This window comes from Delphinus delphis, chromosome 6 (assembly GCF_949987515.2).
Source record: "Delphinus delphis chromosome 6, mDelDel1.2, whole genome shotgun sequence".
Taxonomy (NCBI): domain Eukaryota; kingdom Metazoa; phylum Chordata; class Mammalia; order Artiodactyla; family Delphinidae; genus Delphinus; species Delphinus delphis.
Genome location: NC_082688.1, coordinates 5,081,682 through 5,096,175, shown reverse-complemented (window position 1 = coordinate 5,096,175; position 14,494 = coordinate 5,081,682). Strand labels below are relative to the sequence as shown.

At 51.9% G+C, this 14,494-nt stretch overlaps 1 protein-coding gene across 24 annotated transcripts in view; it reads left to right on the top strand.

Moving 5' to 3' along the window:
• The window catches only part of PRRC2B (proline rich coiled-coil 2B), a 100,908-nt gene that overhangs the window by 37,531 nt on the left and 48,883 nt on the right, over nt 1–14,494 (top strand). For 18 of the 24 annotated variants that reach the window (XM_060013927.1, XM_060013932.1, XM_060013937.1 and 15 more), the window contains exons 2-5: nt 4,827–4,996; nt 5,837–6,014; nt 8,782–8,884; nt 11,376–11,448. In XM_060013927.1, the coding sequence (XP_059869910.1) occupies nt 4,882–4,996; nt 5,837–6,014; nt 8,782–8,884; nt 11,376–11,448 (469 nt within the window). In that variant the 5' untranslated portion in view covers nt 4,827–4,881. Of the gene's footprint in view, nt 1–3,498; nt 4,597–4,826; nt 4,997–5,836; nt 6,015–8,781; nt 8,885–11,375; nt 11,449–14,494 lie in introns of those variants that run through there. The other 6 variants (XM_060013950.1, XM_060013949.1, XM_060013948.1 and 3 more) reach the window with 3 other exon arrangements.

Below are 14,494 nucleotides of genomic sequence, written 5' to 3'. Positions count from 1 at the left end.
AGCATATTCCCTGAACATAGTAGGTGCTCAGTAGGTGTTGGCTGAATGGCTGAATTTATTTAGAGGACGTAGTTCAAGCAACAGCTGTTGACCAACTGATACCTCTTAGTGCCCCTTGGCCAGGGTTTTCTTTATTGTTTTCTGGGGTGCGGGAAGCGGGGGTACAGTCAGGCTCCGGTCTCCTAGTGCTCCCTGAGGGTGAGTGTGGGGACTGGTCAGTTCGGAGAAGCGTGGTGTCACCGGGAAGACCCACTGAGAGCTCTCTGTGTCTACTCTAACCTCTGCCCATGGGCCCAGGAAGTACAGAATCAGAGAAAGATCGGTTTGTATCAGTGAACTGGCAGAAGTTTGGACTGACAGGCTTTTTTTTTAAGATTTATTTTTTATTGAGGTAACATTGGTTTATAACATTATATGTTCCATGTGTACAACCTTATATTTCTACTTCTGTATGCCCCAGTGCGTGCCCACCGCCATGTAGTCTCTGTCCGTCACCATACGTTGACCCCTTTGCCCATTTCGCCCTCTCCCCACCCCTTCCTTTCTGCTAACCATTGCTCTGTTCTCTGTATCTGTGTTTTTGTTTGCTTTGGTCTGTTCATTTATTTTGTTTGTTTGTTGGTTTGGTTTTTTATATTCCACATATGAGTTGAAATCATACAGTATTTGTCTTTCTATGTCTGACTTATTTCACTTAGCATAATGCCCTCAAGGTTCATCCATGTTGTCACAAATGGCAGTTTCATCTTTTTTATGGCTGAATAGTATTCCATTGTGTGTGTATACCACATCTTCTTCATTCATCCATTAGGCTATTGTAAATAATACTGCGATGAACATAGGGGTGCATGTAGCTCTTCAAATTAGTATTTTCATATTCTTTGCATAAATTTCCAGAAGTGGGATTGCCAGCTCATATGGTAGTTTTGTTCTTAGTTTTTGAGGAATCTCGATACAGTCTTCCATAGTGGCTACACCAATTTACATTCTTGTGGATTGACAGATTTTTTTTTTTTTTTTGCAGTACGCGGGCCTCTCCTGCTGTGGCCTCTCCCGTTGTGGAGCACAGGCTCTGGACGTGCAGACCCAGCGGCCATGGCTCACGGGCCCAGCCGCTCTGCGGCATGTGGGATCTTCCCGGACCGGGGCACGAACCCGTGTCCCCTGCGTCGGCAGGCGGACTCTCAACCACTGCGCCACCAGGGAAGCCCGGATTAACAGATTTTAAGAAGACTTTCTAGTAGTATCTATAGAAACAAGAATTTTTCTGGTCAAGTTTCAGAATTATAAGACATTTGATTTTTTAAAATCAAGCATGTTGGGATTCCCTGGTGGCTCAGTGGTTAAGAATCCGCCTGCCAGTGCAGGGGACACGGGTTCGAGCCCTGGTCCGGGAAGATCCCACATGCCGCAGAGCAACTAAGACCGTGTGCCACAACTACTGAGCTTGCACTCTGGAGCCCGTGAGCCACAACTACTGAGCCCACGTGCCACAACTACTGAAGCCTACGCGCTTAGAGCCTGCGTTCTGCAATAAAAGAAGCCACTGCAATGAGAAGCCTGCGCACCGCAGCGAAGAGTAGCCCCTGCTCTCTGCAGCTAGAGAAAGCCTGCGCACAGCAGCAGAGACCCAACGCAGCCAAAAATAAATAAATACAATAAAAAAAATTTTTAAAAATCAAGCATGTTAAGATTTAATGTAGCAATTTGATGGCCCAGGATGTCTGGTGAATAATTTTTATTTCTCTTTGTTGGTTTGGTTTTTAATTTAGTAAAGAACTAGTTATCTGGATTTAAATGAATGATGCGGCATCTGTAGTCCTGCAAGTTGTGTGGCTGGGAAGGAGACATCACTGGCTTTGTTCAGAAGTGTTTGTAGGTTCAGTGGTCAGGTGAAAGTTGTGGTCAGAGACAGCAGAGATGTAGCTGTAAGTTAGCATTTTCCATCATTGTGCTGAAGTGAGGGATTCTGGAACGTGCTTCTTATTAATCGGCTGTGTGACCGTGGGTGAGTCCCGTCATCTTTGTAGGCTGGACTTTGGGTGGAGCTTATGTCCATTTTATCCTCTGCTGTATCCCAGTCCCAGCTCAGGGCTTGGGCACATGACAGTGCCTGCCTAGTAAAAACGTGTTGAATAAACGATTGTAATACTTTCCTGTGGTCGCTGTGACAAATTACCACAAATCTCGTGGCTGAAAACAGCACAGATGTGTTCTCTCCGAGTTGTGGAGGTCAGAAGTCTGAAATGAATCTTGCTGGGCTGAAGTCGAGGTGTTGGCTGGGCTGGGCTCCTTCTAGGGGATGCTCTGGGGGAGAATCCGTTCCCTGGCCTTTTCCAGCTTCTAGAGGCGGCCTGCATCCCTCTGCTCGTGGCCCTCTTCCAACTTTAAAGAGCACCCCTCCGGCCTGTGCTACTGTTGTCAACCACTTAGGGTCTGACCCTCCTGCCTCCCTCCTGTAAGGACCCTTGTGATTACCTTGAGCCCACCCAGGTAATCCAGGATAATCTCCCCAGCTCAATATCCTTAATTTCATCACACCTTTGCCTGAGAAGGGGACATATTCTCGAGTTCTGGGAATTAGGATGTCAACGTTTTTGTTATTCAGCAGGTCACACTAGTTTGTAAAGAGTGCCAGCAGTCCCTCAGTATCCCATTTATAGCCCATGGAATGGTCTCCTATGGATGAATAAAAGACTCCATCCCTCTGCCGGGGCCCCTCCTTGGACCCCCGCTGGAGCTGTAGGGCCTCTTCAGGGCTGCCCTCTCAGGCTGCCCCATACATTTCCCACCTGGAAACCTTCAAAAGTGCTTATTTAAGGCTTTTCCTTTTACACCCAGAGTCAGCAAGTTTGCAGGCCACTTGTCCTGTTGCATATTTTTTGTTTCTTTAAAAGCAGTATGAAAAATGTAAAAAAGCAAATAATGTTTAGCTTGAGGGCCTTACAAAACAGGCCATTGGCTGGGACCCTGACTGGTGTTTGCCAGCCCCTGTTTTAGACTGAGCTGTGCAGGCTGGGGCCACGTGTGGCCGTCACCTTGGTGGCAGTCTCAAGGGCTTTTGTTCATAGTGGAATGTGTGTGTGCCCATGGGTATTGAGAGGGATTCATGTTCCTACCCCAGTGATCTTTTCTGTTGGTTTGATATGACAAGTGTCTAAAATTAAGATCTCATCTAGTCTTAATGGAGAAGTTCAGGTTGTTTTCCATTTGAAAGCCTATTAATTACTGGTCTGACACAGACACGATACAGTCCCTTTCCTGGAGGAGGGGCTTACAGCCCAGTCGGGGGAAGCAGCCAGGGGAGGTTATTACTAGTTCTGACTTTGGCAGAAACTCACTGGATCCAGCTTCGGGGAGGGAGATTTAAAGATAAAGGGGTGTGTCCTGGAACCCTTGGCATCAGAACTCGAATTTGGACACTTTTGGCTGGTTTCCCTCCCTGTCATCGCTGTTCCTTGCTCCTGGTACGTGAGGCAGGCACTGGGGAGGGTGGCTGGCATCGAGTGCTCTCACGTGTAAACTTGGCGAGCACCTGAGCGTTTCTGCTGGTTTGTTTCTTCGTGGAGCCCTGTCTCCTGGACACTGCAGTGTGGTTCGCTTCCTGGGGATTGGGTGCTGCACGTGAGCCTCTCCCTTGGCTGGCTCTTGCTGCACCTGGTAGGTGACCCCTGCACATCCTGTGCAGCTCAGGACGCTCACCCCTAGGCATCCATTGAGGTGCCTGAGTGTTTCCGGATACACATTGCGTGCTTATCTGTTCCTGTACCTGAGACAGTGACCAGCGGGTCTTGAGTATCAGGTTTCATGTGAAATGAATGAAAGGATGGATGTACCCAGCTCACTGGATGTGCTCTTCTGGCCGGCGTGGCTTCAGAATAGGATCAAATGACAGACCTTCGTGCTGCAGCTGCACCAAGTGCCTGTTATGAGTCATGGATGTTTTCACAGTTACCTCCGTCCTGTCATTTTACCGACATGCCCAAACTGGTGCTTTAGCTTTCTTTTCCATACACTAATTCTAATGGGAGGTAATGGTCACTTGTACAAGTTTTAGTTTTCCATGGTCAAGTTTAGAGCCAGTGAGGCCAAGGGTGAGGGTGGAATAAAAGGCACTGGAGCTGGCATGTGGCCTTACTGAGTATTGAAATGGATGAGCGAGGAAGTGAATGAGGAAAGTGCTCCTAGAGGAGCCTGTAGAAAGTTAGAAGGTGGCAGAGGGGAAAAGCTTCTTCCTTGGTCGGTTTTTCAAGACGTTCTCTGAGTGGAAGGCAGGAGTGGATGGTGAAGCCGCGGGGGCTCTGCACCGGGAGGCCTGCTCTCTGTTTGCCCCGTCTGCATCTCGGAGTGCTGGTCCTTTAGTGTGAAAGGTACCTGCACCCCGCTGTTCCTGGGTGATTTCCTGACTGTGTGCTTCCCTTTGCTTTGGGTTTGCTCATCCTTGAAATGGACAGTAGCCTTCCATAAGGACGACCTTATTTTCGATGTGACGCGGATGTGCTACAAGGGGCGAGCATTTGTTTTTCCACCTTGCGGAGCTGTCCTTGACTCAGGGAGCGGACTCGGTGTGCAGAAGTTTACATCTCAGTGTGGTTGGTGAGTGATAAGAGTCAGCTGCTTTTCAGGCAGGGAGGGTTCTTAGCGTTGCTCTTTAAATGTGAGCAAGGCTGCCCGTGCGCGCTAAGGGCAACTTTCTAGGGACAGAGTCCGTCCAAAGCGTTCTTCAGACCTTTAAGGAGATCCGTGAGCCCTGAACGATTCCGTCCACTGGATCAGAGGTTCTGGTGGATTAACACTTTTTGTTTTTTTTTCCCCCCACTTCAAAGGCAGATCGGGAGCGGTGCCGAGAAAAATTTCCTTACTAGATGACATTTCATCGCAATGTCCGATCGTTTGGGGCAAATAACCAAGGGCAAGGATGGGAAAAGCAAGTATTCGACTCTCAGCCTGTTTGATAAGTATAAAGGAAAATCAGTAGACTCGATCAGATCCTCAGGTAAGAGGGGGTTGGAGGCCAGTTCCTTATGCTTTCCCTTAAGCGAGAAGCTCCAGGTCAAGGATCAGGAAAACCTAGAGTCCCCTGTCTGGTCAGACAGGAATGGTCCATGCAGACCAGTCTGCTGGGCACGTGGAGGTCATCCTGTAGTTCAGGGGAAACACGTCACCCTTTGCTCCTAATTGATGTATGATTTCAGAGCCTGGAATATCCTGACTCTGCTGTACTAGGATTATTTCCTCCTCTGTCTTATCTTTTTGAAGCCATGGATATTTTGAGCCCGATGGGCAGAATGGAATTTAATTTGCATTAGAGTTACCCCTTTAGGTTTCATGGTTCTAATATTCCGGAGCTTGGCGGGGAAAGTTCCTGTTGATTCTGTCCACACCCCTTGAGAATTTTATGAATGCCGGGGGCCCTGCTCAGGCTTGGCTTGGGTCTAGGCGAGGCTGTCCCTTCAGTCCTGCTGTAACGAGGCCAGAGCAGTCTCCCCTCTGCACAGGGCTAGTCATTCTGTGGGATGGAGATTTCTAGGCCTGGCCCCTCCCCCATGTCCTAAACGCCCTGAGCCTTCTGCCCACGAGCAAACTGGAAGCCTCCGCACAGACTTCAGCAGCTCCTGTGTCTCTGAAGTCCTCGGTGAAGGGCTTGTAAAAGGACTGACTACAAGTGACCACCAAGCACTTTTTGTGTGTTTGCGTGGCGGGTCTGTCCCTTGTTTGTTGTTTGGTTGCCTCTGTCATTATCCTCTAGAGTTTGGAAGAGCAGCTGAATGAACCCGGCATCTTTCCTTCCATGACTTTCTGTGCAACATCTCTTTCCACCTCTCCCTCCACACAGTTATTCCTAGACATGGCTTACAGAGTCTCGGGAAAGTTGCCACAGCCCGGCGTATGCCACCGCCTGCAAACCTGCCAAGCTTGAAGTCTGAAAACAAAGGAAACGACCCCAACATCGTTATAGTACCCAAGGACGGGACGGGATGGGCAAACAAGCAGGATCAGCAAGACCCAAAGAGGTGAGAGCAGAGGGGCGGGCGGAGGGCCGGGAGCTGGAGCTGCGTCCGTGGCCGGCCCCCTCTCCTCCTGCAGGGGCAGCTCTGGAGAACTGGGCAGGTTCCAAAGGAAGCTTCTTTCACCCCGACTCCTGCTACTTAGCAGTTTCTTGCTCCCTGCCTTCATTTTTCCTGGCTCTGGGAGCCGATGCAACAGTGTTTCTGTGAGCTGCCTTTCCCTGGTGACCAGTGTCCCCTGTGCCTTGTTAAGAAGGGCTCACCTCTCCCAGAGGAGCCACTGTGGGGAGAGCTGAGTGCTTCACCTGGTTGGGGTCCCTGGGTGCTGGGCCCCAGGTAGAGAAGGTGGAGCCGTCCCAGCTGTTGGGGCAGCAGCGCCCCACACAGGTGTCTGCACATGCTCTGTAGGACTCAGTTACGAGGACAGCCGCCCCAGTCCAGGCACTCGGGGTCAGCGCGCAGCCTCCCTGCAGGCCCACCCTCTGCCGGCACAGCACTTACGGGAGCCTTAGGAGGCCCGGGATCTGGCACAGAGATCATCATTAGAGGGAGGTTGTGTGGTGGCGCTGAAAGCACGAGTGTGCCGCCTGAGCCTTCGTTCCTCCTTCCGTGGCCCGTGGCCCGGCTGCGTTCCAGCCAGCGGTAGGGTGTCCAGGAAAGAGGATTGGGGTTTGCGCTGGGAGGGGTTTGGGGAAGGACGGGGCCTCTCTGAGGCTGGCAGGCAGAGCCCTGCTGCTGGGCTTGGCCGTGAAAACAGAGCAGTCCAGCCTCATACCCTCTCCTGCCCTGTGTTTCCCCTGTGGTCTGGCTGCTGATTGATACTCAGGACCCAGAAAGTAAAAGTGGCCCAGAGCACAGCCTGCCAGCCAGGGTCCTTTTCTCTAATTGGAAGTGGCCAATAGCGTCTGTAAAACTTCTGTAGTTACTTCAGACCATATGTAGAGAGTGAGCCAATAATTCGCTCAGATGATCAGTAATAACTGAAATTTTAAGACAGTTCCTAACCGTTGGCTTAGGGATCATCCTGATTGACGGTATAGTGTGACTTTTAGAACTGGACAGATGTGTGTGATTTCCAGCCAGGCCATTTATGGGACCTGGTTTATTTGACTTCTGAGCATCATTGTCCTCCTGTGAAGTACAAATAACACCTGGTTCCGGGGGTGGCTACAGGAAATGGATGAGATTGGCCCAAGTCACGTGTTTAGCACAGGGCCTGGCACAGAGGTGATACGTGGCGGATGTCCTCATTCTGTTCAAGTGTAGACGCTGCAAACAGCTCAGTGTAAGCGTTGAAATGCCTCTGCTACTGAAAGTTCTAGAGAGAGAGGACAAAGCCTTGCTCCCTCCTTTTATCCAGTCTTATGTACCAGTAGCATCGAAAGCGTCAGGCATCTTCAACGAGGCCAGTGTGCTGAAGCATGTTTGCCAGCCAGAGGTGAAGAGTGAGTGTTGGCGGGGGCAGCAGACCCCGGCGCTGCTTCTCTGCCTCCCCTGGGCCACATCCTCACGAGGCTGTCAGGGAGTTGGCCGAGTAGGGGGGCCACACCTGCTGGGACTCAGTGTTTGGAGACCACAGAAGTGACACCACCTGGAAGCATCTATTTCAGGTAGAAGGTGATGTGAGAGAGGAGGGTCAGTGGCCTTCATTGTGTAATAATCACAGGTGGTGAGTTACTCGGTTGAGTAAGCCTTGGATGTGTGTAGAATTTGCCTTCAGCTGAGCCACCGGCATTGGGTGGATTCTGGCCAGGGGATTGCTGTCCTCCTTGAAGCTCGTCGCATGGAAGGTTGAACAGAACGAGTGACTGGAAGGCTGCAAGTTGGCAGAAATCTTCCTTCAGAACCCTTTCTTATTGCTCTCAGAATATGACTTGTGGGGTATAGATCGACAGACGCGCCTTTGCTGGAGGGTAGCTCCACGGTATCTTTTAAACTTTAAAACGTCTTTTGAGCCAGCTGTCCCACTTCTAAGAACTTAGACTACTGAATTGCATACACACAAGTGTGCCAAGATGTGTACACAAAAATGCTCATTGCAGTTTTATCTGTAATAGAAGAAAAATTGGAGGTTGGCACATTGTGGCCCATCCACCTGTACTGTGTCATTAAAAGAAAGCAGTAGATCCATGTGTGTTGTCACGAAAAGATGTCAAGGGCATTGAGTAAAACACGAGTTGCTGGACTGTGTGCATGGTGTTAGCCTACTTGTGTTACAAAATGCTGTGCTAATATACGTAGAAAAATCTGCTTGAGTTTCTCTCCGGAGGATGAGATCGTGACAAATTCTGTGTTACGTGTATTTATTTATTTTTATCATGAGCATGTATTTCTTTTATAAGCCAAGAGAAGGTTTAAAAAAAAAATCTGCTCATGCTTCAAAGAGGTCAGCCCCTGAGGAGCTGTGAGCTCTTGGTCAGGAGCGAGGGGCGGGAGCTCAGAGCCCATTCCCTGCCCCCACGCAGTCTCCCTCGTGACATGTCCTCCATCACTTCGTTGTTGGCCGTGAGCTTTCAGTCTTCGCAGACAGAAGGCTCTGTGGAAAGGCAGAGGGCTGGCCTGTCCTATCAGGCGTCGGTGAGCAGACCTCACAGGTGGTCCAGTTTCTCGTTGCCTTGGCCAGCCTAGGAGTCCGCCGGGGAAGGTATCTTTATTGGCCAGAGGAGGTCTTGCTCCCAGCCAGCGAGCAGCCGTGTCTCTCGGGAATGTGGAGGGACCTTGTGGGCTTGGCCGGTGCCTGTCTAATTCCTGTGTGTGTCCTGCCTTTGTCTAGTTCCAGTGCGACGGCCTCTCAGCCGCCGGAGTTGCTGCCGCAGCCGGGTTTGCAGAAATCTGTCTCCAATTTGCAGAAACCGACACAGTCGATCAGTCAGGAGGTAGGTGCTGGGGACCCGGTCCCGATGCTTGCCTAGGCGTCGGCGCCTCTGAGCTCCCTGGCGCTGGGGACCGATGGGAGCTGTCGCTGAGAAGCGTGGCTCTGCGTGACGTGCTCATTCCAGAGGCAAACCTGATGAGTGACTCTTGAGAGAGACCCCAGATGCAGAATAGAATATAGACGCCTAATTTGATTCCAGTTGCCTTAGCTTGAGGTGAGTCACTCTGGCAGCTACAGGCTAGATCGGGCCCCCCGCAGTGTCTCCCCGGAAGCAAGTGTCAAAAGGAGACAGCAGGTGTTAGGCTACAGAAGGTTCAGTGGTCTGGTGAGTTTGGAAAACAAAATGAAGCCAGCTCCTTTGCTTGGTTTTCTTAATGTCATACTTTCTCTCGGTGTCTTCAGTATGCTAATGTGTCCTGTGAGTCTCCGAGAAAAGGACATCATGGACAGTGGTCCCGAAATGTATTTATCCTTGGAAACCTCTTTTCGTCGAACGTCTCTAGAGACTAGTGTCTCTCAGAGCATGCTGTGGGAAATACCAAGCTGTGATCCTTTATTTGTTGCTGCACTTCATACGCCTCTAAACAGAGTCATGATTTAATCAAGAGCTCATATCCTACTTGGCCCACTGGTGTCTGTCTGTGGGTACAGAGGCCGGTATCTGGTGGCTAGAAATCTAGGCAAGGTGTCTGAATCTTTTAGAAGACCAGAAAAAATCTAGACAGATGCCTGGCGTTCACTGACTCCCTTGAAAGAATGACTCAGTTTGCATTGCTGCCTGGGCAGTAGAAGGACCGAGGTGCCGTCCCCATCTGCGGGGAAAGCTTATGGCTTTAGCAGAGGGACACCCTCCCTGCCCAACACTGAACTGTGCTTTGAAATTAAAGGAGAAGCAAGAAGAAATCCACATTCATGCGAGACTGCATGTTCATTGGCCTAAATCCACTGGGACCTGCTGATCAGTCAGAGCATGTAGTGTGGAGTTCGTATCTGTTTCCCAGAATTTGAAGCTGAGTGCGATTAAGGAGCCCTGGTTGTTTCTGGAGCCCTGGTTGTTTCTACAGCCCTGGCTCTACGTCAGACTCACCTTCCAAGCTTGTTAGAGACAAACAGGCCTGGGCCGGGCCTGCGTGCGGCTTGGGCACCTGTGGAGCACGGGTGCCGCGGGGACTGCGGTCGGGTCGGGCCCTGTCCTGCAGCTGGCACGCGGGCCCTCCGCCTGGCGCTTACCAGCTCTCCTCTCGTGCGGGGACGGTGTTGGGAGGAGACCCCCGGTGGTTCCCAGCTTTGGGGTGAGATTTGCCACAGTGTTGTTAACGCCTTCGTGGCCCCTAGGCCTTCTCTTCCGGGGGTGAGGGTGGGGGCCATCCCTGTGGCTTCAGGCTTGGCTGCAGACCCCGAGCCGGAGGCTGTGGGATGGCAGTGCCCTGGGGCCCCCTGCTTCCCGCTGGTCTGGAGCCTCGCCCTTCCCAGCAGGGGCTGCCCTGCCCCTGTCACGGTGCTGGCATTTCCCTTGTGTGGTCTGCACGGGGGACCCTGGGCGTTCCAGGCCTCTCAGGTCAAGCACTCAGGGCAAGTCTGTGATAAATACAGGCGTTATTGCGCCTACTCAGCTCTGCATCGAAGGCAAGAGAGACAGCCGTCTGCCTTGAGTGTGTGTGGCGGAAGAGGCAGGGGGAGGATGGGAAGGGGTAACTGTTTATCCAGGATCTAGTCCAGTAAGTGATGGAACGTCATGCTGCATCAGCTTGGATTTGTGTATCTTTACCTTCGGTTGTTAAGTAGCATGTTGTTGGGAAGACAGCTGAGTTCAGTGGTTGGGGACCTGAAGGGGCTTTGGGCGTGGGCAGGGTGGGGACAAGTCCTGGTCCCGCCTCGCTAGCTGAGTGTCTAACCCAAGTGACCCAGGTGTGCCTAGCACCGTGCCTGGCGTGCGGTGAGCTTTCAGCAGAGGTGAGCCGAGCCGGGCAAGCCCAGATGAGTGGAGGCGGAAGGCCGCGCACCTGGGGAGTGGTGCCTTGTGGCACGGCAGTGATTGTGGAAAGTGGTGCTGCCGCCTGGCCAGCGACTCGTCAGGCACGTGAGCCTTCCCGCGCGCGTGTTCTGTTAGCGGCGCCACCCAGTTTTTCAGACACACTAGAATTGGGGTTTGGTCTTGTCCCTGGAGCAAGACAGAGTAGCTCTGCGTGGGCATGAGGGGCAGCCTGGCAGCATGTTCCGAGCGCACCGCTGGCTCTGCCGTGGGACCCTGAGCTGGCCGCTCGCCCTCCAGCCTGCCCCTCGTCTGTCATGTGGCCGTGGGTCCTGACCCTGGACTGTTGCCCGAGTGGGAGGCTGCGTGGAAAGCCCGCGTGGTTGGACCTTACCCCGCTGGTGGTGGTGGGTACATCAGTGTAGGGTCTGGACCTCAGGTGAGGATCCGAGGGCACCTTGTTCTGACTCGCTCAGGGAGTGGACCGCAGACCCTGTTCTCATTGTCTTCCTTCTTTCAGAATACAAATTCAGCGCCAGGTGGACCAAAGTCATGGGCACAGCTGAATGGAAAGCCAGCAGGACACGAAGGTGGTAAGTGTGTGTGTGGCGTGGCGGTGGGCGGGTGGGAGGGAGGTGTGCCTTTTCTGGGCTGCTCCAGTTCTGTCCAGGCAGTCTTCGGCTTGCAGCTTTGTGGACTCTCCTCCCAGAGCGAGTTACTGCCTTTGCCCCGGCGGTGGAAGTGCTGATTCTGCAGAGCACGTCAGCTCTTTGGTTTCACTGAACATTATTGCTAAGGACAGCCCTCCCAAGGTGTGCGGAGAGACCGGGCGCTGGCCCTGGGCTCCCTCGTCGGCTGAGCCGCCATTGGAGCGAGTCCCCAGCCCCCAGGGAGGAGGTGTTGCCTGCGGGGCACTGGTTTTGTACCTGGGTTTGCACATCAGCAGCCTCGGGAACTGCTTGCTTTTGGGCAGTGACACCAGAGCATGCGGAGGTTGCGTGGTATTTGTTACCATTGGTGTCCCGCCTGACACAGGGACTCAGACGGCTGCAGTGGTTCTGCACAGCCGTTGTGGGGTGAGTGGAAGGGGAAAGCATCCCGAGTTTTAAGTGAATGCCGAGCAACAGACTGAAATGGCTCCAAGGCAGGCCCAGAGCAGAGCGGCCCCCGAGTGGCATGGCTGAGGGGCGCTGGGGCAGAGGGAAATCTGGCTCCCCTCCAGCATCTGGAGCCCTTTGAGAATGTGGGCCCAGGGTCCACGGGTGTTCTTGAGAGGAGCCAAAAACCCAGATTCTTCTACATGAACTCCTGGTTTCCCAGCGTAGGCGTGCGTATTTCTAGCACACTGTGCAGAGCACGCTGGGCGGCGCCCCAAGCTGGATGGAGAGGGACGGTGGTGTGAGTGGCTACACCGCAGTTGCTTTTTTTCCTGTTAACCAGCACGGGCTGCCTTTTTTACCCTTGGCTCCTGTCCCGGCACTGCCCTCTGTCTTCTGCGTATCCCTGCTGGCCAAGGCCTGGCCAGACTTTACGTTTTATGGCTTAGAGTAGAAAACCAGCTCCGTGTGCCACCTTCCCCACACACCCCTGCCACTCCGATGCCCCAAGGACGGGCCCCTCTAGCCTCCGGTCGCTGTGCGGTTGAAGGCCCACCCCTTCCTCAGCCCGAAGGTGTGCCGGGGGCTTTGGAGCCGTAGCTCGCCTAGAGGAGAAAGGGCAGGGGGAGCTCAGCTGGCTGCCCCAGCCTGGAGGGTGAGCGGGGCCAGGTGGGGTGGGGATGCAACAAGGCACTGCAGACGGGAAGCAAGGTCTTCACGGAGGCATGACGGAGATGATTCACTGGACTGTTAACAGTGGTTCTTTGCTTTCTATAGCCTTCATTTCCATAAGGTTGCAATTTCCTTAAGTAAATGGAATATTCATTTTAATCTAACAAGAACTTACAGAGATTAAAAAAAACTAGTGTAAATTGGCACTGCCCGTCACACACCAGCACGAATACCCTTTGACCTGGAGGTTCCACTTGGAGGAAATCGCCCTGTAGATGATACTTACAGCTGTGTGAAATGACATGCACGAGATTATTCATTGCAACGTTGTAATAGCAAAAGGTTGGACACAGTCCCTTGAAATGTGCGTCAAAGGATGGTACTTTAATGAAATACTACTTGGCTGTAAGGGAAAAAAGCAGTTTTCTACCGATCTGGCAAGATCTCCAGGACATATTCTTACGTGAAAAAAAGTGTGGAATAGTACGCAGAGTATATTACCATTTGTGCAACAACTGGGGAGAGGGAAAGTACGCTTCTAAAAATGTTGTGTGCGCATTAAAAAAAATCTCTGGAAGGAAACATAAGAGGAAGGGAGAGAAGGAACGAAACAGAAGACTACCTGTTTTGTGAGGGTGTTTGAAGTAGGCAGATGGGGCACGAGGGTAGGAGGTAGGCTTCTGTTTATGCTCTTTTAAGGCTTTTTACCTTTGAACCTTTTGATTGTATTACCTATCAAAAGAAAACTTGATTTAGAAAATAATCCCAAAACACAGTAAAATACTCTGTAAACATGTGATAGCTCGTCTGGGAGACGGCAGAGCCCAGTAGCCCAAGAGGAGAGAACAGACACGTGCCGACCAGGTGGGGCCGGGGCGGGAACCCGGCTTCTGGTTCCCCTCCTATGCCGGGGTCACAAGCCCGCGATGCCACCAGGGCTGTGGGATTTGGGGGTGTGGCCCACAAACATTTTCATGACTCTTTGGAACTCAGAAGGGTTCTTCCTGAGTTGACAGACTCTCTCCATGTAGAAGGTGGTCGTTTGGTCTGTTTCACTTGGATCAGGCCCAGGAGGCCTGCTTGTGTGGTTCAGGCAGAGGCCAGAGGCACATGGCTCGTGGGCTCTGCTGCCAGAGCACCACCGGCGGCTCCATCTGGGGCCTCAGAGAAGCCCCTGATTTCACTGCCTCAGTTTCTCATGGCAGAGAACAGATGGTAGGAGGGATTGGTGGGTGAACATTACAGGGTGTTCAAACCTTAGGAATACTACTACTTTGGTTTGAGATTTTGAGTTCTTCACTTTATCTTTTTTATCTGTGGAGGGTAAGTTTAATTCATGATTAGAATAATACCTTCATGACTGTTGAGGCAGAAAAAAAAGTACTAGGCGTTTGCTGTTGTTGTTGCTGTTGTTTTTTAACTTCAAATTATCTCCTTTTTTTCTTTTCTTTTGGCCGCGCTGCACGGCATGCAGGATCTTAGTTCCCCGACCAGGGATGGAACCCGCTCCCCCTACAGTGGAAGCGCGGGGTCTTAACCACTGAACCGCCAGGGAAGTCCCTCTACCATATTTTAAAAGCAAGACTTTCGTATTTCATTCTTGCCAATGACCTTTTAACATAATGAAGCAACTATGTGAGCAGTAGTGCTCCTTTGCGACACTTGGCGATTATCTCTCAGGTTAATCATTGGTTAATAATGTGTCCAGTTATCCCCCCGGCATGTTCATTTGACCCTGGACCTTTTTACTAAGTGGGATGGTGGATGAATCACCGCCTTGTGCATCTGCACTAATCCCTGCTGCATCTTTCCGGCAAAGTCTGCCTGAGTTAGCAGGTCCTCAGATCAGTAATACCTAGGGACAGATTGG